The 23,742-nt window shown below is 41.9% G+C and overlaps 2 protein-coding genes across 5 annotated transcripts in view; one reads left to right on the top strand and one right to left on the bottom strand.

Annotated features, from left to right (window-relative positions):
* Window positions 1-23,742, top strand: part of MCM9 (minichromosome maintenance 9 homologous recombination repair factor) — a 74,939-nt gene that overhangs the window by 31,820 nt on the left and 19,377 nt on the right. For 2 of the 4 annotated variants that reach the window (XM_048844676.2, XM_075126661.1), the window contains exon 8: window positions 21,732-21,906. In XM_048844676.2, coding sequence (XP_048700633.2) covers window positions 21,732-21,906 — 175 coding nt within the window. Of the gene's footprint in view, window positions 1-2,019; window positions 5,067-9,805; window positions 10,184-21,731; window positions 21,907-23,742 lie in introns of those variants that run through there. The other 2 variants (XM_048844678.2, XM_048844677.2) reach the window with 2 other exon arrangements.
* On the bottom strand, window positions 1,438-17,784 carry ASF1A (anti-silencing function 1A histone chaperone). The gene is made up of 4 exons (XM_048844691.2): window positions 17,450-17,784; window positions 12,541-12,656; window positions 4,964-5,140; window positions 1,438-1,908 (listed from the first exon to the last, which is right to left on the bottom strand). Exons 1-4 carry the CDS (start codon window positions 17,556-17,558, stop codon window positions 1,696-1,698), a joined length of 615 nt encoding a protein of 204 aa, XP_048700648.1. The 5' UTR covers window positions 17,559-17,784; the 3' UTR covers window positions 1,438-1,695.

Below are 23,742 nucleotides of genomic sequence, written 5' to 3'. Positions count from 1 at the left end.
GGCATTGAACTCTTACAGTCTTTCAGTGCGAATGGGGCACCTAATTGTCTGTTGTACCTTTGAAAAATCTACAACTGTATTTATTTGAAACGCTGAAGGATTTTTGTTGTTGGTGTGTGTACACTGAGGAAATATTCACAAATTTTGAATCAGTTTATTCATTCAATGCATTTTCTGCCCTAGGTGGAAATTTGATCAAAAGTGTTTATTTAAAAATGAAGACAATCTCACAAATGCCCTGAAATAATAGAAATTCTTACTAGTTAGGGCACCTGCATCCTTACTAAGCAATGTTGGAGGATAAGAGAAAACGCTCCCTATTTTCTTTTAAGTGATCAATTATCATGGGGTTTACCTTCCTTGAAGAGAAATAAGTTTTGGAACATAACAGGTTCACAGTGTCAATGGTTCTTGCCAAATACTGAACTATGTTCTTGCCAGGCTGATTACAAATGTTATATCAGCTATAGGTGTGCATAATCTATTCACCTTTTTGCCTTGACTTACATAATAAGATTAATGAGAGGATTTGGAAGAACAGCTAAATCGTTAGTCTTATAATTATTAAATGTCTCAAATCTGTGCAATTACTGCTTGGTCTTTAGCTTCAAGATCTTCAGGTTAGGTATTGTATGTGCACTTGTGTACAGTGGTATTATAGTGGAGCCTGAATCTCAATTTGTACCTTTGGGTACTACTACAATACAAAGACAATAAAATTGTGTATTGAAATGTCTTAAACCCAAGATGTTTTATGAAGCTAAGGTAGGATGAAGCACTTGAACCTCTTATTAACTATCTAAACAGACTACATGAAAAAAGAGGCTTTTAAAAAAGTGAATGTACCAGGCCGTGATTGTACATATAATCCCACAGAGAGCAATTTTTTTTCTTACTACGTATTCATGCTATATCTTTTGAAGTTTAAATTTTGTAATTGCTTGAAACCTTTCAACCAATTGTGCAAACCATTAACATAGTTGAAAGAGAGTTCTTCGCTGCGCCCACCTACTCCAAATGAAACATTGTTCTTAACAGACTATATAACACGACTTAATAGCAGCAGGAGAAGATTTTAAAAAAATCAAGTCCTAAAATCCCAGATAGCAGATGGCAGATCTCAAATTGCATGCTCTAAGTAACAAGTATGTGCTTTGAAAGGCATAGACGTTTGCACCTAAAATTATACTGTGCTATCTGTTTTCACAGTAGAGAACATTTTAGGATTATTTTTTAGAGATGAAAATGCAAAGAAAGGGGGGGAAAAAGTTATCAAAAAAGACAGCTTTGTTCCTAACCTATTATTAAAGGGCAATGAAATAGTATTCAGCATTATTGATATTAGGGATGAGCCCAAGTCGTCACTCTTCCATCTGTGCTTAAATATTTTTAACTTTCTGTTCTTTAGGTTTTTAATTGTATTTACAGAGAAAGAGAAAAATAACACATATGCTTTAATCAGATTAAGTTTAGAGCAAATAAAATAACACATTAGAGAAAAAAAACTACTTAAAAATAGTTGTATTTATATTCCACAATTTGCTCAAATACTGTTTTTTTCTTATAAACTTTCTACAGGATGTTTTAAAACAACTTCTTCACGTTGTTTGTTGACTATGTACTTAAGGAATTTCAGGCAAATAGTTCTGGTTGTTTTTACAGCTTAACACATGTACAGTATCAAAACGATGGTAGTCACATGCAGTCCATATGAGATTCTAACATGACATTTAATGAATTTTCTGATGTTGACCACCCCTTTGATGCTGAAGGTAGTGCATCTGTAGAAAGAAGTGACTGTAGATTTGGGTTACTGCTCTCTGCATCTTCCAGTTTTTCAGTGTTGTCCTCCCAGTTAATGTGGAATCTTGTGACTCTGGGGTTAGATGCCAAAATATTCCTTTGTAGCTGGAGGAGGAGAAAGTATATTAGTCGTGCGTGCATGCAAGATTTCTGTATAAATTTGTACAAACATAACTAATCTCTACGAATTTATGGCACGTGAACTTTAATCTACAGATGCTGCTTATGTATCAGGAACAGATGTTTACCATACAGAATCAATCCATCTAGTCCAATATCCTGCCTCAGTGGCCAAACTCGCTTCAGAGGATGACAGAGCCCTCATCTTGCACCAAGCTAAATATGCCATACTCACCTGAAGGGGGTAGATTTCCTTCTTAACATCCCATCCTAAACATGAGATTTCAGTGTGTTTATCTTAGCTTGCATGTATACAAATGTTCAGCACATAATTAAATTATCCAGTCACGGTAAAAAAAAAAAAAAAAAAATTCTAGTCACAGTCTGAGACACTAACCTGCAGCAGTGAATTACACAAACTGACTGATTATATACAGTGTACAAAGTAGTACAGGTAATACAGTTTATTTGCTCTAATTACATCCAGTGTCTTTGTTCTTGTCTGATCCTGCAATCCTTCCTCATGTTAGTAACACTACTCGGAGTTTTTTTTGTGCTTTAGATCACATTTTGATCTTGACTTAATTGTATTTAATTTAATTCCTATTAAAAAAAAATCTGTAAACTTACTTAGCTTTGGAACAAGAAGGTGAACTGGCCCCATTTAGATAGTATTGTTGACCCTTATTTTTCTTTTGACAAGATGACAGGTATGTGTGTATGGATATAGCCAAAAAATGGATTCATTTTTCACTGCCTCCTTTCTACTTTTTAATTAAGATACTTTGGAAAGTTTGTTGTTAACTATTGAAAATGTGCATATTACAACAGGGTTTAAGACACCAGAATCTCCCATGTTGCAGAACCATCTGCCCTCATCGTGAAAGCTTAGCTTCCTTAGCAGTGTGAGTTCTGTGGCTCTGATTCTTGCACACACACACTCTTGCCAAATGGAAGGCAGCAATCTACACCATTCCTCGAAGTCACTGCATATGGATCACAGTACAATCAATTAATTATTAAACTAGTCATGGGAAAACTCTGTCCCGGGGCTAAAAACTGACCTTTTTCTCTAAAGAAAAAACGGTCACTGAGTAATTCCTCTTACCCAAATAGACAACCTTTTATTTTCAAACCTGATCTGCTTAGTTCCTCTTCAATTATAATATGTTTTTAACCAATGCATCTTCAACTCAAACTAAATGTCTAAATTCTGCACAGAAGAATTCTAATTTAGCCAAGGATTCTGCACTTTCATAGTTTGCCCTGCCATCAAAATTGCTAGATAAAATTAAGAACCTCTTGGGGTATTGGTGAGTGAAAATAGTTCAAAAGAAGTTTGCTGCTTCTTTGTTAAAAGCAGAGTTAACTTTGCATAAACAAATGATACTAGATTATAGTAGTAGTTGAGGGTTTTTTTGTTTTGTTTTAGTTCAAGTACTTGTGAAGACACTTGGATATTCAGAGGCCAGAACTTTAGCATTTACACCATAAAAAATGGCATAAAAGGAAATGATTATAAAGGCAAAAATAAAAAATGGGAGAAAGAGAGGAACATATTGTAGATATAAGGTAAAGCTTTTCAAAAGTTAATAGCAACTTCGGGTGACCAACTCGAGGCCCCTTCAAGTGGCCTGATTTTCAGGAACTGCTATACACCTGATCCCTGAAAATTAGACCCCCGTAGGGTGTCTCAGGGTAGGCACACCAAATCACTGGTCACTTCTGAAAATCATGGCCTTAAGTGTCTTTTAGTGATCCACAATTTAAGTGTAGTTATATCGGGTATCATTTTTTGGGAATGCATGGCTTTTCTCTGGCCTAATTATTGCAATACAGGTATTATTCTGGTCCACTCTTCAGATTGTTTCCTATTATAGGTAAATGATAGGATGTTGTTACACTTTTACCTCATTACCCTCTCCCATTAGCCTTTTAACATCAGTTTATATATATTACTTCCTTAAATTTCCATGCAAATAAAGGCCCTGACCCTGACAAGGTGTTCCATGGAGGCAGACCACTGTGCCCTCATAGAACCCCAATGACTTCCACGGGGGTCTGCCTATGTGGAACACTTCACAGGTGAACAGACATGTGCCAATGCCCTCCCTCTGTGCGGTGCTGTGTTCCAAATAATTCTTATTTGACAAGTCATTTTAATGCTAGTCCTGGTTTAGTTTGACAAAAAACAGACACTTTTTTTAAGCTCATGTTCTTAGTTTAGATTTTGTGTTTTGATTTTTTTAAGTCAAATATGTGACTTATCAACTACGTGTGATTATTCAACCAACTCTAATCAGGACAGTCTCCACAGCCCAAATTTGGCCCATTTCCAGTTTTTGTTAATATGAATATCAATTATGATATTTGTGATATGGATATTTGTCCATTAGGAAGTGGAAAGAGACCAACAACTCCTTTCACATAATCCATGTAAGATGGCAATAGCTTCCGATCACTACTGATCTGGGAAGGATTCTGGATGAAAGACCCTGTATCCCAATCCCCTTCAAAACTATGATAACTATGTGTCACCTTACATTTGTTTTCTAAGTCTTATTTTTGCTTGATTTGATGGCTAGTTTTGTATGGCTAAAGACAGTGATACTCAGACTGAGGCTCACAAGCCGCAAGTGGTTCTTTAATGTGTCTTCTGTTGGTCATTGCAGCACATGATATTAAAATACTGTGATTTAATTATTAACCTATCGGGATGCTTTTGCGATGTTATTAACCAATTGTAGTTGATAAAATAATAATAGTTGGTCAGTCATTTTGCTGTGAGAATTATATATATAAATTAAATATTTCCCCAGCATACTGTTTAAATACAAATATATAGTACTATAGTAAATGAAATGATGAATTCACAATACTGTGGCTCTTTGGGGTAATGCTGATCGCTAATTTGGTTCCTGAACCACTGAGGTCTGAGTATCACTGGCTTAAGGAATTGTTTGGTTTTGTTTTTTAAGAGAGAAAGCCTATTATGTTAAACCTTCTTTGGATACATGACCAGAATATGAACATTCCTTACCTTAGAAAAGTCTGGTTTTACTGGAGGATTCTCTCTCAATTCTGTTTCAGTATATTCATTGTTTACATAATAGCCGACTCGAATAAATTCTTGGCCTCGGTAAGTGCATGTAATTAACACAACTGTTACACCAACTGCATCTGCATCTGGAATAAGTCCTGGATTAGGAGCGTCAGCCTAAAATGTAAAAGGAAAAGGTTATTGAAACAATACATATTGATCTACCTCATCTCCAATTGTATACCATATGGAGATCTAGCAGGGGGCCGTAGGGTTGTATGTCACATCCATCATGTGGATTAAGCAATGGCTGTGCACAAATTTTAAATTGATGATTCATGCATAATTGGGAGATAGAGTGCAAGCACATCTACACTGCTCTCTCAGTAATTGCAACCTTGGATTTAGGGCACTACTCTCGAGAGATACATAGCAATTCAGTCTCCAGGGTTTATTTGTTTTTTGTTGCTTCTGAAACCTATATGAATAGTCAGCTTTTGCGTCTTAAATGGTTTTTTTTGACCAGTTACCAAATAATCTGTAGTTCGGGCAGGTGCACTAATATCCCTCAAACCCTGCTGTGCCACTGTGCTCCACCCCAACCTTGAAAGATTATCCTTGCTGGTTTATTTTTCATGAGGTCTGTGAGGTTACATTCGGGTGCATATGTTTTTATAGCTGATAGATTAATCTGGTAAGGAAAAACTGAAAATCATACTTCAGCAAGAAGAGGGGACTGAATTGCAGTGAGGTTTGAGCTATTCCACAGGCTAATGAGAGAAGGAACCAGTATGTCTTTTGCCTTTAGGGTGTCCAAGTGTCCGGTTTTCAATTGGAAAGTCCGGTCGAAAAGGGGACCTGATAGTGTCTGGTCAGATCTACTGACCAAACACCTAAAGTCTAGTTATTGTATGGGGGGAGGTGCGGAGGTGCCGGTTCATCACCAACTTCAGCCCCCCACTCATCCAGGGCCACCTCCTACCTGCATTGGGCAGCTGCAGCTCCTGGCCCCAGCTCCGCAGGAAAGATTCTCCTGACCCAGGCGGGCGGAAAAGGGGAAGAGCAGCGAGCAACGGGGGAGAGGGAGAAAGGGGAGCAAACAGATGGCAGGACCTCGGAAGAAGAGGTGAGGCAGGGGCCTTGGGGAGAAGGCGCAGACCAGGGGAGGTTCCGGCACTCTTGCTGGAGTGTCCGGTTTTTAAATATTACAAAGTTGGCAACCCTATTTGCCTCCCTCCCCATAACTAAATTTGTTACAGTGTGTGTTGTTAAGTGCAACTCTCTCTTCACTTGGAGAGAATTTCTGACGCATTTTCAACCAGTAACTCAGGCCTAATTAATATGCATTAATCTTTCTAAATGATCTAGCAGTGGCAGTCTAGTTGTTAATAAAAAAATGTGCATCATAAAATGGGGCTCAACCCCAATCTTCTGAAATGCTTTTTGGCTGTAATTTATTATTGAATTTTTTTGTTTCACCCTAGACCTAGGACTTGTAACAATGCATGTTTCTTCAAGGGATCATTGCTTAAACTGCTTCATATTTACAAATTTTAAAAAATTCAAAAGCAGCAATTAAGCACTTCACTATTGCTGGGAAAGTTACAGCCAAACATATTTCTAATATTTTATTATACATGCTAGTATAGTATAGTACTGTGGCCTGTTGAGCTGCTTGATCATATGTCATTGGCTCCTGTTTCCTTGATTCTACAAGTATCCATAAACCAACCTAGACACCTTAACTAGGGTCTGTGGCTACTGAGCAGAAGGAAGAGATGTTACACCCCATGGGGACCAGTGTGGTGGGGATAGCCATGCAGTATTATCCAAAATCAGGCAGGGACCAAGGCAGCCAGGCAGTAAATTGAAAGGCTATGACACAAAATGAGTTACACCTAGCAAGGGAAATAAAAGGCAGTAAGAAAAAATTATAAATACAAAAGGAGCAAGAGAAAGATGAAGGAACATGTAGGTCTACTACTTAGCTGGGAAGGAGAGCTAACAGATCATATCAAGAACGTTGAGGTGTATAATGCCTGTTTTAAGTCCGTCTTCACTAAAAAGATTAATGGTGACCAGATACTTTACACAATTATTATTAACAAGAAGGGGGCAGGAACACAAGCCAGAATAGGGAAAGAACAGGTTAAGGAATATTCAGATGCGTTAGATATACTCAAGTGGACAAGACCTGATGAAATTCATCCCACAGCACTTAAGGAACTGTCTGAAGCAATACCAGAACTGCTAGTTCTTATCTTCAAGAACTCATGGAGGACAGGTGAGGTTGCAGAGGACTGGAGAAGGGAAAATATAGCACCTGTCTTTAAAAAGGGGAACAAAGAGGACCCAGGAATTATAGACCAGTCAACCTAACTTAGCTACTTGGAAAGATATTGGAACAAAAATATTAATCAATTTGTAAGCACCTAGAGGACAACAGGGTAATTAGCAATAGCCAACATGGATTTGTCAGGAACAAATCATGACAAACTAACCTAATTTCTTTCTTTCACAGGATTACTGGCCTAGTGGATCAGAGGGAAGAAGTAGATGTGATAGATCTTGATTTTAGTAAGGCTTTTGACAGAGTCAGTCCTACATGATAATCTCATAAGCAAACTAGGAAAATGTGGTCTAGATGAAATTACTATAAGGTGGGTGCACGACTGGTTGAAAGACTAGTTATCAATGGTTTGATGTCCAAATGAAAGGACACATCTAGTGTAGTACGATAGGCGTCTGTCCTGGGTCCAGTACTGTTCAATATTTTTAAAAATGACTGAGAATGGAATGGAGAGTATGCTTCAAAATCTGCAGATGAAATCAGTGAGGGAAGGGCTGCTAGCACTTGGGAGAGCAGGATTAGAATTCAAAACGACCTTAAAAATGGAGAGTTGGTCTGAAATCAGTAAGATGCAATTCGGTAAAGACAAGTGCAAAGTTCTATTCTTAGGGAGGAAAAATCAAATGCACAACTACGAAATGAGGAATAACCAGCTACGCAGTAGTGCTACTGAAAAGGATCTGGGGGTTACAGTGGAATATGAGCCAACAACATGATGCAGTTGTGAAAAAGGCATATATCATTCCAGGCTGTACGAACAAGAGTGTCATATGTAAGACATGGGAGGTAACTCTCCCATTGTACTTGGCATTGGAAAGGCCTCAGCTAGTGTACTGTCTCCAGGCCCTGGCACCACACAGAAAGACATGGACAAATTTGAGAACGTCCGGAGGAGAGCAACAAAAATGATAAAAGGTTTAGAAAACCTGACCTAGGGGGAAAGGTTAAAAAGCTGGGCATTTTAGTCTTGGGAAGAGACGACTGAGGGGAGACCTGAGAACAGTCTTCAAGTATGTTCAAAGCTGTTATAAAGAGGATGGTAATCAATTGTTCTTCCTGTCCACTGACATTGAAGGTGGGACAAGAAGTAATGGGCTTAATCTGCAGTAAGGGAGATTTAGGTTAGATATTAGGAAAAACTTTCTAACCATGAGGATAGTTGAGAGCTGGAATAGGCATCCAAGGGAGTTTGGGGAATCCACGTCACTGGAGGTTCTGGCTTATCTCCACTTACTACAGTTATGCCACCAGAAAATTTGGCCCTATATGAAAATATACATACTCGTGCACATACAATAATTGCTTCTTCACCTGCCAATGAAATGCAGAGGCTTCTGGGGAGAGATTTAGCAACTCCATCGATGCACAACAACAGATTTATACAGAGTGTGAAAATAATGCCTTGAAACTGCAGGGAGCATTTAAATAGGCAGAATTTAATTAAGCAAATAGTGTTATAGAAAGGCATGGACCCATCTAAACTAGGAGAACAAAGCATTCAGCAAACATTTGAAGTTTTTAAACCATGATTTGAGGACTTCAGTAGCTCAGAGATAGGTGAGAGGTTTTTTGCAGGAGTGGGTGGGTGAGATTCTGTGGCCTGCATTGTGCAGGAGGTCGGATCATAATAGTCCCTTCTGACGTTAATATCTATGAATCTACGTTCTAGTCTGTTGCATTCTATATGGGTTCTTATATAGCACTCATCACCGCAGTATCTTAGTGCCTTCCAGTAGTGCATTAAGTGATGCGACCCAAAACATCTGTCACATGTTGTGTGTTCTCTCAGTGTTGGTTAATGTGCATTAACACATTTTTAAAGCCACTTCGCACCTGGCATAGACAAAGACTAGTGACCTTTAAAATATGTTATCTGGTCATGGTCATTAGCTTGTCCCTTACTAGTAACCACAACCAGTTAACATCTTTTTAATTTTAAATGCCACTGTCTTCATCTATACTAGGTACAAAGCATTGTTTAACAATGTTTCAGAGGAACAGCCGTGTTAGTCTGTATTCGCAAAAAGAAAAGGAGTACTTGTGGCACCTTAGAGACTAACCAATTTATTTGAGCATGAGCTTTCGTGAGCTACAGCTCACTTTGAGCTGTAGCTCACGAAAGCTCATGCTCAAATAAATTGGTTAGTCTCTAAGGTGCCACAAGTACTCCTTTTCGTTTAACAATGTGTTAGTCAACATATTGACAGGTTTCAGAGTAACAACCGTGTTAGTCTGTATTTGCAAAAAGAAAAGGAGTACTTGTGGCACCTTAGAGACTAACCAATTTATTTGAGCATAAGCTTTTGTGAGCTACAGCTTATGCTCAAATAAACTGGTAAGTCTCTAAGGTGCCACAAGTACTCCTTTTCTTTTAGTCAACATATGTAAACTATTTAGATGTTTGACAAACTCACCTAATTTTCCTAGTCTAAACAGCACCACCAAGTCACACTTTTGTACAGAAAGTGCTGAGAGATCTTTAATGTCCACAGGTGTTCAGAACTTTGATTTTACATCGTATCAAAAGATTGCACCTTCAGCAACACAGCATCTTATGTTGGGGCGTTGGTTCAGTTACTGACTCAGAGGGAAGAAAATACTGCCTATTGAATCATCAGCATGACTTCCTGCAGTGCCCTGCTTTGTTCTTGGCGGCAGAGATGTTGACTTTCTAATGTGCAGGGCAGGGTGGGGAGATGCTCCGCTGGGCTCCTCCCTGGCCCCCACCCCCACTCCACCCCTTCCCCCAAAGCCCCATCCCTGATCTGCCTCTTCCCGCCCTGTTCCACCCCCTCCCCCGAACGTTCTCGCTCCTCCCCGCTAGTGCCTCTTGCACGCCACGGAACAGCTGATCATGGGAGGCACTGGGCGGAAAGGGGAGGTGCTGATCGGCGGGGCAGGTAGCAGGTACTGGGGGAAGGGGGAGCTGATTGGGGGGGCTGCCAGTCGGTGCTGAGCGCCCATTTTTTTCCATGGGTGCTCCAGGGCTGGAGCACCCACGGAGTTGCCACCTATGCTTGGTGATCTCCCATTTAATTATTAACCAGGCCCAGGCCCTCTTATGAAATTTGATGATCAAAGTTTAATATACTTTGGGCTGCAGGTAGTTTCCTAAAGAAAAAGGTAGGAGAACTTCACTGTGTTACAGGAGAGCTTGTACAGAATCTTGCACAGGATATATTCCAATATAACCAATGTTCTCTATGCTTAACTCCTAGTTTGGCTGAGATAAGATAAATATTCATAGTTGAAACATGATAAATGATTCCTTCCTGTGTAAATTTCATATCTGGGGGACAAGTGAAGTTTGGACAATCAGGGTTACCTGTATAACATGACCAAAATGTGCCTCTTTAGATAACCAACATCAGCTCTTCCTCCTATCTCTCTCTACCACCAGTAACATGTATAACTTAAAAAATATTAATTGTAATTTTTAGTTTTAAAAATCTTCACCCAAACTAATGTATCTTTAAAAACGCAGAGGCATAAATGCCAGCTCATCTTTTTGAGCATTGTACCACACTGCAACCTGTTTCCAAGGGCATCAGAAGGCTACAGACCACTTCTGTCAATTTACATAGTAAGTTATGACTAAAGGGTTAAAACCTGATAGAGGAATAAATTCTAATAAGAGAAGTAATTTGTCATACATCTGCTTTATTTGTAGTGGGAAGAAAATAGCCCCATTATTGAAACCTAATTAATAGGGAAGTGCATAAAGAATGATTTGTATACAGAAGGCTGCTAAATGTACCACCTTCCTGCTGTTATTGCTGTGCTTTTGACCTACCCTGTAAAATAAAGTTTTCCTTTATCCGAAAGTTTCAGATGTGCTCTGAAGCATTCGAATAATTGGGATTTACATGCTTATTCAAGATGCCTTAGACATTTTCTACACACACCATGACACCACCCTTAAAACAATTGTATAAACTGTCAGAAAGATAGAAGCTCATTCATGTCTTCAGTTATTTTCTTTAGTTATATGCGTGAACTCCAGTGTATCTTTGCCATAAAATCACAGCAAAGTGCAGTTCTCATGTGGGAGTGGAAGTACAGTTCTTCCGGAAGGAGCTAATTTTGGTTTTAGTCTGACACTTCTGCCAGTGCATTTTAGTCCCGTTTTACCCGATGAGGCTAGCATTGGATAAAAAGAGGTTGTGCTGAACTGAGGCTATGTCTACACTACAAGCACTACAGTAGCGCTACTGTAGTGTAGTCACTTGTTTTCCGTCACTATAGTCAATCCACCTCCTCAAGAGGCAATAGCTAGGTCAATGGAAGAATTCTTCAGTCAACCTAGCTGTGTCTCTGAGGCTTAGGTCGGCTTAACAATATCTCTCAGGGGTGTGTGAATTTTTCACACCCCTGAACGACATAGATAGGTTGACCTAAGTTTTAGGTGTAAATCAGCCCTAAGTTTTAGGTGTAGACCAGGTCTGAGTCATGGTTTTGTGATATGGAGAAAGCACCACTGGGAATTAAAGTGAGACTGAAACCAGACCAGTGCATTAAGCCACCTCACTGCCATTCTCTCCCCATTTTCCCTTAGGTACTGCCTTATTTGTAACTCTTTGGCTTTGTCAGTTGGTAGCTCTTAGGATTTCCAAACATCTGAAAATTTGTGGGTGAATCCTAATGTTCATGTGTCTCCCTGACGTGCTTCAATGCTACATTGAGAATCCCAAACTTATTTCAGGACTTGGGACATTGTGTTGCACCATGGCATGAAGATCCAGACATCACAATGCAATATTGTGTTGCTGAACAAAGATAAATAGATGGCTGTCCTGTTGAGTTTTACCATGAGCTGGTCACTGGGAGAAGGGGCGTAGACTAACCTTTTATACCCAAAGTTTCCCACAATTGCTACCCGCACCACAACCTCATGAGTGGTACAAATGTTGGGAAGTGCTATCATAGACCAGCTAACTGGCATTTTTAACTACTGTGTTGTCTAACTTTGCCCTGTCTACAATAGCCCCCTCCTCCCATTCCCTCACTGATACCACAAGTGGAGCTGTAGCAGTAGGACATTTCGGAATAACAAGTGCTCATGCAGACAAGGCCTTAAAGTCAGGAACAGTAGCTTTAAGGAGTTGACACAAAACGGTGTGTGCTAGGAAAAAAATATATTATTGAAATGCTGCTTTGCTTTAGGCTGTCCCCTTTAAACATCGAATTAACTCAATTGTTTTAGAAATATTGAAAATAATAAACTTACCTGAAACACAAACATGTGCCTTCCTGCAGGAACAGGTCCTACTAAAACGGAGTCTAAAACTTGATCATACTCCTCACTTTCTGCTGAACCCACATAAATTATTTTCCATTCCAAATCTACATTAAAACAAAAACAACATTTTAAAAAATGCCCACAACTTGCACATAATTTAATTGTCTCTCTTTGAACAAGTCAGTCCATAGCTCCAGCTGAGGGTCTCAGGTCTTGCTTATTTAGGACTTCAGTCCAAAACTGCCTCCATAGCTGCTGGTCCATAAAGACTAAAGGCTTGTCTAGAAGGGGAAATTTACTAGCATAATTATACCACTTTAGTTATACCAATACAACTCGACATGAGCTTTCTAAGCCTTAGCTACCAACATTATTCAGAAATGGTATGCCCCCAGGAAAGGGCCATGATATGCCATTTTTGGACACAGGCTTCTCACGGATGGAGAGAGAGGGACACTGGACATAGTGACAGTAGGGAATAGTGATGTGTAGAAAGTGAAGAGCTCATTTACAGGAGGTAGCCATGACACACACCCACACAAAATTTATATTGTGATTACAGAATACTCTCAGTAAAGGTTTTGGTGTTTGGATGTAACTGAATCTTGAGCTGGAATTTATAACCATTTTATGTAAAATCTAATGTATTTTATTGTTTCATAATACAATTTAAAGAAACCAAATAATACTAACAGTTCATAGGTTTCCTGGCCCATTTGTATTGCTGTGCTTACTCTCTGCCCCCACTCCCTGTTTAAAAACTGAAACTATCAACTACCATCCATTAGCTCTTACTTCTGCTTATTTTTAACTTTTTCTTTCTGGTTAAAACACACACATGGCAGAACTAACCTGCCAGAATTCTTGCATTTTAAACAGACAATAAAAGGTCACTGATGGGTTTTTCTTCTTGAAAGATGCCATTTGTGATGATTTACTTTTTTTAAATTGGAACTTATTTGAAAATCTGTTTCAAAAGAGTGCCTTGAAAAAAAAACCTAGTGTGACACATTTTCATCTTGTCTTTCAGTATGGAACAATGCCCTGATCATGCATATACCATCATTAGCGCATACTCCTGTGCTATTCCATAGTCTTCAACAATACACACTGCACTGGTGCAAACAGGAGTCTATGCTAGGCATTCCTGATGCAGGAAGGTGCCTAGGGAGGTGGTAGAATCTCCTTCCTTAGAAGTTTTTAAGGTCAGGCTTGACAAAGCCCTGGCTGGGATGATTTAAATTGGGGATTGGTCCTGCTTTGAGCAGGGGGTTGGACTAGATGACCTCCTGAGGTCCCTTCCAACCCTGATATTCTATGATAGGAGCCTAAGGGCTTGTCTACACTGGGAATTTACAGCACTGCAAATTTCTCGTTCAGGGTGTGTGAAAAAAATACCCCCCTGAACGCAGCACGTTTCAGCGCTGTAAAGCGCCTGTGTAGACAGTGCCCAAGTGCTGGCAGCCACGACCACAGAAGCCACTTTAAAGCGCTGCCAGTGTAGACTAGCCCTAAGTAAGGAAGAAAATGCAACATTGTAACACAACTTTGCTGCTTTATGATTCGAGTCACTATTTTTCATCATTTAACACAGCTTTTTTTGTATGTTTATTTTTTATATGGCATTACTCGTAGGATTCAGGAAGGCGTTTCTCTCCCCTTGTATAGCACAGCGTAATTTTCCAGGTGCTGGATGGGAATTATTTGCCTACCTTTGAAGTACCTGGTATTGGGTACTGCCAAGACAAGATATCAGACTAGACAGGCAAATGGTCAGATCCATTACGGCAATTCCTATGTAAATATGCCATACATAATTGAGGAGTGTTGTGTAGGCCAGGAAAGTTCATAGCACATCCATTATAAGCCACTGTTCCAAAGCACTGTATAAGTCATTCTGTACTGATAGTTTAACATCTCAGACTAGGAATAATATGGGGGGGGGGGGGCAGAGGGAGTAAAAGCTACTTCATAAATTATATGCTAAAAAGATAACTATCAAATCCTACTGATGGGCACACAGTCCTAAACAAGTAACTTTTAAAATAGTTTTGACGAAATAGATGAAGTTAAAAAATTTAATTGGCAAGGGATTGGTCTGATTTGGAGAGGAAAAAAATACAGTGAATGATCAAGACATTAGAGTTTGAAAATTAAAGCAAGGATACACCTTTCTTCATAAAATGTATGAAGAAAAGAAGATTATCTGTAATAATAAGAATTTTAATGACTTATATCAAGGATTCTCAAATTTCATTGCACTGTGACCGCCTTCTGACAACAAATTTACTACATGACCCCAGGGGGAGGGGCGGAGCCAAAACCCCATCACCCTGGGTGGGCAGGGCAGGGGCCAGAGCCCAAACCCTGCCACGCCGGGTCAGGGGAGAGGGGGCCACAGCCCGGGGGCCACAGCCCAAACCCCACTGCCCTCGGTGAGGGTGAAACTTGGCCTTCAGCCCTGGCTCCCTGCAAGTCTAATGCTGACCCTGGCGACCCTATTAGGGGTCCTGACCCACAGTTTGAGAACTGCTGACTAATATGAAAGATCACAATATCTGTGGCCATGTGGAGGTGGATACACAGTGAGTGGTGGTTATGCTATACCTGCACTTCTCATTCTCAGTTGAAAACAGGGATAATAATGCAAAAAAAATTGAAGTAAGCCATCTTTATTTCTGCTCGTTTAGCCACTAATCAACCTGGCCCAACTTTCATTTAAATCCATGGAGTGTTGAGTGTGATGCACACAGATAGGAAGGGAGGGTTGAAGTCTTTGCAGCACTGGTGTAATCTGTGTCTTATCTGGAGCACCACCAATTAAACAGGCTGCTGCATTCTGCACCAGCTGTAGCATCCAAGTAGTCTGAAAGAGTAGCACCATGGCATAGATGCCTTGTTTACACTAGAGAAATCTTTAAAAAATTTCTCACCACCTCAGCACAGGTGTTTCCCACATACCTGTACAAACAATGGCAGCTGGCCTAAACTAACACTTCTACCACTGGTTTCAGAGTAGCAGCCGTGTTAGTCTGTATTCACAAAAAGAACAGGAGTACTAGTGGCACCTTAGAGACTAACCAATTTATTTGAGCATAAGCTTTCGTGTAGCTCACGAAAGCTTATGCTCAAATAAATTGGTTAGTCTCTAAGGTGCCACTAGTACTCCTTTTCTTTTTACTTCTACCACTGAGAAAACTGGTGAGCTGCAATAATGCTAGAGCAACAGTGAGAGAATTTAAAGAAAATCTTGAGTGTAGTCAGGGCCTCTACGGAGAGTACCAGCAAGTATGATCATTAGACCAAATGCATTTTGTGTAAGCCACCAACACATAGTAAAATAGCAGTGACTGAAAGTTACAGATCTGGGCTGGATTTGAACTGGTGACACAAAGGTACAAAACACTCCATATTATCTCATTTCCAAAGCTTTGAACTGTTTAGTCCCCCATAAAATTAAAACAAAAATAAGTATGTTCATTTCCCCCTACCCCTTAAATGTTGGGATCCCCATATATCAGATGCCAGCGACAGTGGTGGGGTGACTAGCACCTATTGGATCTGTCGTCTTCACGGGGGCACAGCGAGTGCAAGCTGCAAATCAGTTGTGGCCACAGGCACTCCCACTCCTCTCTCCAACACTTAAGTAACTCTCAGACTGGTCACTAATAGCTTGCTTCATTCACCTGTTGTGCCAGTACTCCTGAGGGAAGCCAAAGGAAGCCCGTTCCCAGTCCACAGTGGTGAGACCAGTGATCCCAGAGGGCTCCTCTAGCCAGAAAAGAAACAGACTTTGCTTTCTGCTGTAAAAATCCTGTTTATTAACTTGCAGCACTGGCCCAGTACACGGTGGGGTCACTGCTGTGAACCCTTCTGGACGATTCCTGCAGAATGCTGTAGTATTTGGTGAGAGTAACCAGCACTGGAGGAGTCGCTGCTGAGCGATGCAAGAGGTTAAATGCCTAGTCCACCCTCTGTACCCGGCAGTGGGTGGGTACATTGCCGACCTCACTCCCTGCACAGTGCACCCCGCTCTGTATAGGCTGGGGAGCAAAAGACTAGGTGTCAAGACTGAACCGGAGATCCCCAGCTGGCAGGACATAGCATGGTACACCTGGACCCCCCCCGGCCGCCAACAGCAACTTTCAAGTGAGTTCTAAAAATATTATTTCCTTCCCCCACCCTCCCTCTTCGGGGGGCTTAGTACCCACAATACTACTAAATCTGTAAAGGGATCCAGTCGGCTACTTTGATTATTTTCAGACATTTTGTAAAATACTAAGTGTTGCAGCTACCTTTGAATCTCTACTTTAAGCAACCCTCCCGCCGCCCCCCGAAAGATTTCCCTCCCCCCAAAAAAATTCAAATCGAATGTCAAGACAATGAAAATATTTCCTGGGATGTGTTTTTCCTCACTTAGTGTAACGTTTCAGCAGCATATCGCGTTGCTCTGCTCAGCAACAGTTCACCTCAGCAAAAGGGATGCATGCTGAGATGTGCTCGTTAACCCCTCGTACACCCCCCCCACACACACACACATCCACACACACACAAAGCTGGCAACATGGCCACCACCACTCAAACAAGTTCCTGGCAACTTAAGCTTACGTTACAAAATGCAGCGTTTGGAGCCGAAATACAGCAGCACTCAACTCTGCAGCAGAGGACACAATCATCAACTTTCCCTTGCCTTTCAACCTAAACGCGCCAGCCTCAGACAGAGCATTGCTACACAGCGTTTAGATGCCTGCCAGCACATCTGCCTCTAGTCACACCGAGGCAGAGAAGGAGAAACTGTTAAATAGTAGAAGCAGGCCTTTGCAAAGTTTAAACCTTTTAAAACCAGAAACCAGTAGTCCTGGGTTATAAAATCCGTACTGGGAAAAAATCTACTCACCTTCAGACAGATCCTCTATGCACTCAAACGTGATTTCGAATTGAAAAGGATTGTAGAAAGGAGAAGGATTATCCAACACCACTACATTGTTCACCTGAACCTTTGCCATATTTTGAAAAAAATACAAACAATAGGAAGAGGGTGTTAATGCAGCACAATAAAGTCCAATGTGTTATTTTTCTGTGAAGCACAAACTCCAGGGCTAGTACTTGATCAAGCTTGTAGAGCTATGACTTGAGAAACTTTTTTTTTTCTTTTATTTACACCAGGAACACTCCACACTGTTTTGCAGCTTTCCTATTTCACTAAACTACAGCCCATTCTGCTCTGTTAACTGGCAGCCCTGGCGCTGATTGGCTGCACACTGAGCTATGACCCTCCTCCTGAAGCTTCCTGAAAGAACAAGATGGGCTCCTTTGCTCTGAACGGGCTTGAAAATATCAGCTGCTGCTCCACCTGCTGGCCCAGAGTAGGGGAAAGGCTTAGAACAAAGTGGCATGACTGACTCTGGGAGGAATGAAAGAAGGAAGGGCGAGCTCGTTTGACATTGCTGGAGCACTGAGCCCACAAAACGTGTGCAAGGGCATCGATGGCTCGAGCTGGCTTTTTTTGTGTTTCTTCCCCTTACTTTATTTAACCCCCTCCCTTTTTTTTTTCTTTCTTTTTCCTTCCAAATCCAAAGTCTCTGTGCGGCTGGATGTTGAATAGAATTATTTCATAAGGAAAACAAAGATGTAGTTGCCGATTTTTTTTTCTTGTGCTAGTTTTAAACCTGTTAACCCCAGTGGCGTTACTCCTGATTTACAATGGTGCATCTGAAGTCATGAAACCCTGACATGAGTAGTCCTTACTGAGGGCTTGGCTACTCTTAAACTGCTGCAGCAGTGCAGCTGCACCACCGTAGTGCTTCAGTGTAGATACTACCTACGCTTGATGGGAGGGCTTCCCCTGTCAGTGTAGGTAATCCACCTCCCCAAGAAGCAGTAGGGCTCGCTAGCCCTGGTCTAGACCAGGGGTTAGGTCAGGAGCCATGTCTCTCCGCAGTGTGGATTTTTCACACCCCGGAGAGATGTAGCTATACCAAAGTAAATTCCTACTGTAAACCAGAACTCATACAATTAAAGCCATTGAAGTCAATAGCACTGTTAACTTGACGAGTGAATAGGTGAGGAAGGGCTGTGGGCTCAAGCTTATGTTATGTTTGAGGGCATGCTTTCCATAAATGGCTTTTCAGTAAAAGGGATGCTAGATTATGAGGATGTGGAAGAATAATTATTATAGGCCCTGATCCCACAATGAGCTCCACCGTGGGCATAGGGGGCAGCCTGCACAGAGCTCACTGTGGGTTTGGAGCCTCAGTGTTTAAACAGTATTGATCCTCATTTAAGTACCTAAAGAAATCTCAGCTTTAGGAAAGCTATTGCATGAGCATGTTCTGTCAGAAGCAACCTTCATTCCCTACAACTCACCACCACGGCAAACTTAGATGTGTAGAAAAAAAATCAAAATGTTTTAAGGTGAAATCATAAATCAGGAAGTGAGGTACAATGGGCTTGTACATCCCATCAAGGTCCATGGGGAAGGGGCCTTCTGCATGAAGATCTTACTCTTTGCCCATGGAGAATGGGGCAGTGACCCAGATCTGTGGCACCAGGCTCCTTATCTCCAGCCTCTGAAGAGAGCAACTGGCAGGGTCAGGGATCTGTGGCTGGGGAGGGGACAAGATGGGCAGGGCTTGGGTGAAATGCTTTGTCTCTCCCAACTCTATGGGGAACCTACCCACAAGTAAATACAGGCTCAGGCTGTATTAATTTCTGAATTGAGCCTTTGAGTGTACTAGAATGTCTATGTAAGACAGTGTTTTGGGGGCTACTGCCTGCCTGGAAAGCCTGAGCTATGCTGAGAAGGAGCCACAGCAGAGCTGTAGAGGGCAGTGCTGGGGCACAGAGATTCTGTGTGGAAGCCCTTGGTCTTCAGCAGATCCCTGAGGTCACAGTGAGTTTTCCTCTCAGATGGCTCCCTCCTGTACATTTTTCCAGTGCAGGGAGCAATCTTGGTCTGTATTTACAAAGAAATTATACTGTCCTGAATAGGTGATCAGTGTTTACTAGTACTTTCTATGGGAGGGGTGGGCAAACTTTTTGGCCTGAGGGCCACATGGGGATATGGAAGTTGTATGGTAGGCCATGAATGCTCACAGAATTGGAGTTAGGGTGCGGGAGGGGATGAGGGCTCTGGCTGGGGGTGCAGGCTCTGGGGTGGGGCCAGAAATGAGGAGTTCATGGTGCAAGAGGGGGCTCTGGGTTGGGGTGGGGGATGAGGGCTCTGGAGTGGGGCTGGGGATGAGGGATTTGGGGTGCAGGAGGGTGCTCCATGCTTGGACCAGTGGGTTCAGGGGGCGGGAGGGGGATCAGGGATGGGGCAGGCTGTTGGGGCATGGGGGAAGGTGAGGGCTCTGGCTGGAGGTGCGGGCTCTGGGGTGGGGCTGGAGATGAGGGGCGTGGGGTACAAGAGAGGGCTCTGGGCTGGGATCGAGGCATTTGGAGGGTGGGAGAGGGGTCAGGGCTATGGCAGGGGATTGGGTGCAGGGGCAGCTCAGGAGTGCAGACTCCGGGCAGCGATTACGACAAGCAGCTCCCAGAAACATGTCCCCCCTCTGGCTCCGAGGCATGGCCAGGCGGCTGTGCACACTACCCCGTCCACTGGCCGAGGTTCCCAACCAATGGGAGCTTTGGGGGCGGCACGTGCAGAACCGCCTGGCCACACCTCCACGTACTATGTAGCATCCAGAGAGGGTCATGTCGGCAGCTTTCTGGGAGCTGCGCGGAGCGGGGCAAAACCCTGACCTTGCTCCCCAGCAGGAGCTGAGGGCCAGATGTGGCCCATCCCTGTTCTATACCTATCTATCACAGTGCTAGAATTTATTTTGTTTTTTGTAATTCTGCTATTTAAACCAGCAAGGTGATGTACTGCCTATGTTATCCTGCAGTTAGTACGGTGAATTAAAACCCAAGGGAACTAGGGAGGACGGTTCATCATAGTGAGTTTCCCTAAAAAACATGCAATATGTCAGTAAGAAATTTCTATTTTCATTGACTCTTCACTGACTATTGGGAGTACAGAACTGCACTGACAAGAACTGTATACCCGCCAGAAGGTTGTGATTTCTGGTTCCAGTGCTCCATTAAGGTCCTTGGGCCCATTGCAGTCCTAGCGGGAGGATCTTTGGACTGGATGTGTCCCTAGCACTCCATAATATCTTTAGGAGTTATGGAGTGTGGGTTATAGGACCGTTTGTGATTCAAGCAGTGATGGAGTGGAGAAAAAAGAGCTGGAGAGGGAGAACAAGGGGAACTAGACAGAAGAGGTAACAGATAGAAGAGAGATCAGGAGAAGGGGAGTTGCAGATGTTTAAGGATGGTTGGCCATCCTAGTAGTTGGAGCTGCAACCCCAAATCCCCTCATGTTACATAAATACCTACTAGTACCATTGTCCTAAGGTTAACTCCTCTTCAGAACTAACTACTATATGCGAGGAAAAAAAACTGACTCACTGGAGAAAGTGAAAATTGAATAGTCTTGATATGTAAACAAGAAACAGGTCAGGCAGCAGTTCAAACTCTTCATGCACTCAGAGCTGTGAGGCTTAATTCCAGCAGTGTCACAATCATCAGTTTCCATTTGAGATGCTTTGGGGAACTTTTTCTTTGGTTTTAGTTCCCATGCATTTCCACTTTCAGGTTTCACTTTAAATTTTATGTTCTAATGAACCCAAAAATCAAAGGGAAACTCTGTCAGAACAAGTTCAAAGTTTAGTCCATCACTTCTGTTTCGTGAACTAAGGAGTGGGTCTCTGTTAAAAGATGTGTTAAAATATTTTTATTTTGCAGAGTTTGTTGCATGGCCTTTTGATGCTTATAGATGCTTTAAGTGTGGATAGTGGGTCAGACATATTCCTGGTATAACTTTGCTAATATCATTGAGTTTGCTAGTCCTCTCATCCTAGTTCCTTTTGTAAATTTGTTCATATCATAAAACCATCACCTCAAAATTTGGCATGGTTGGCAGATTTTGCTCCACAGACCATTACCTGGGCTCTAATAGATGGGATGTCATACCAGTAGGTCTGAATTGAGGTGCTTTAGCAGAGCTATGCGTTGAAGCTTGCACATTGCCTGCATTCTCTCTTCCTGGCACTAGCTAGTGTATTTAATCCCTCCCTTTCACTCAAATGCATGCACACAGTTTTGAAAAAGATTGAATTGAAATAAATATTCTTCAGGTTTGACGGTAACTGCGGTGAAGGATTCTGGAGAATGGAATTTGGAAGCTGGAGCACTCGTGCTTGCAGATGGAGGTCTTTGTTGTATTGATGAGTTTAATAGCATCAAGGAACATGACAGAACCAGCATACATGAAGCAATGGAGCAACAAACCATCAGTGTAGCTAAGGCAGGGTAAGTGGCATTTAAATACATGTGATGAAATAACAAAATATCTTTCCCCTGAATTCCAAAATATTAAAATGAATGTTAGATCTAGATTTGCCCCCTGACCAATTTAAATATTTCCTATACTGTACTATACATTTTTGTGTTAAAAGATACTCTTAGACTATGAGTCAGAATGTCAAAGGAGGGTGCAATAGACCAGTGAATGCATATAAATAAAATACTTATGGATCCCCTGCATCATCTTTGGAAAATCTGGCCATTGCATATAGACAGGGCACTTCAAGAAGAGTGTTTTGGAGGGCGGGGTACTGTGGGGAGTGAAGCAATTTTTAAAATGCGAGTTGCAGTTCAGAAGCCAGGACTGAAAACACTTTTTTCTTTTCCCTCCATGAATAGCAAATAATTAGTCAAGCAGCAAAAGAAGAGGGAGCAATTCCTAGGCTGCTCGCTTTTATATGGTGGCCCATCTAATGAAAGAGACTACTGGCCACTAACCTGTGAAGGGGAAATAGTATATGCTGCTTCTGAAAACTTGGATTTTTTAATTCTGTGGCAAGTGAAGCTACTGGCCAAATCCTCAGTCTGTCCACAAAGGAGACAGACAGCCTCCCTAATAGAACAGCTGGAGATTTCCCTAAGGTAGCAGAATCTCTGGCTGGCACAGAGCCAGCATAGCCAGTTCTATCCCACCCTCTCTGCAGTTCAGATGTGTCAAGGGTGGAAGGAGGTGGGCCCAGGGCAGTTTGCATGCCAGTGATCTTGGTCTAGCAGAAAGGCTTCAAGGGTGTTGTGACTGCCTGTGTAAGTTAGAGCAGTCTTGAGGCTGCTCTTAATTACACCAGGGACTGAATTGGCCCATAGCTGTCCTCAACCTTGGGGGGGATACAAAGCTGGTTTTAAGCCACCTTTGTCCCTGCCTCCTCTGGTCCTGCTATTATCCTAGCTTGCCAGAACTTGATGTTAAGGAGGTAGGTCTTCTTAAAGAGCCCACTCATAAATGAGTTATTTACATAACTAAAATCCATTAACTGGTTTATGAGGCAGTAAGTTCTTAGCTATGTAGGAATGCCATTGTTTGACAAGACATGCAGACATACTTAAAGAGTGCATTTACCTCAAAATCTGAGGACTGCAGGGTGCTGCAGGAGTTAAATTTGAAGAATGACCTTGCAATTAAGTGACCTTGCTACCTGAGGTGACTGCACCAACTGATCTCCTTTGTAGACTCTGGTGCCAGCAGACTATGCACAAAAAAAACCCAAAACAAAACAAACAAAAAAAACCTGGGTACCTAAAATTAGGTTCCTAAACCCTACATTTAGGTACTTACATGCAAATGGTCTGGTTTATGAAGGCACAGAGCCCCTGCACCGATAATATGGTCTCCTGTCTTTCATCCAAAACTTTCCTCCCATTCTCTGTTACTGATGAATGTACCACCATTCCCCCTGTCACTGATGCTTGGAACCTGGGAGTCTTCAATTCCTCCCTTTCCCTTTACATCTAGACTGTGTCCAGTATCTTGCTGTTTTTTTCCTGCATAACCTATATCTGAAATCAAACTTTTTCTTCCTGTCCAGTCACACACAACTCTTGTCCAGGCCCAAATCGTCTCCTGTGCTGATTGCTGTAATCTCCTCCTCTTTGGTATCCTGATATCCACATCTTCTTGGCCTTTCAAACTGACTCCCTATTTTAAGTATCTCCACTGACTCTTCCTTTTCCACACACATCAAATTCAAGCTATTTGCTCTTCCCCCCGCCACACACACAAGGCACTTTATGCTCTGTCCTTCCCTCCTTATTTGCCCCTGTCTCTTTTTAGTTTTTCCTGCACCC

Source organism: Caretta caretta, chromosome 3 (genome assembly GCF_965140235.1).
Source record: "Caretta caretta isolate rCarCar2 chromosome 3, rCarCar1.hap1, whole genome shotgun sequence".
Classification (NCBI taxonomy): domain Eukaryota; kingdom Metazoa; phylum Chordata; order Testudines; family Cheloniidae; genus Caretta; species Caretta caretta.
This window is presented reverse-complemented; position numbering and strand designations above follow the sequence as displayed.

Coding starts and splice junctions, on each gene's coding strand:
- ASF1A (XM_048844691.2), bottom strand. CDS start 17,558: ATGGCAAAGGTTCAGGTGAACAATGTAGTGGTGTTGGATAATCCTTCT. Junction 12,657..17,449: donor CATAGAGGATCTGTCTGAAG/GTGAGTAGATTT, acceptor GTTTTAATGTAG/ATTTGGAATGGAAAATAATT. Junction 1,909..4,963: donor TAAAACCAGACTTTTCTAAG/GTAAGGAATGTT, acceptor CTCCTCCTCCAG/CTACAAAGGAATATTTTGGC.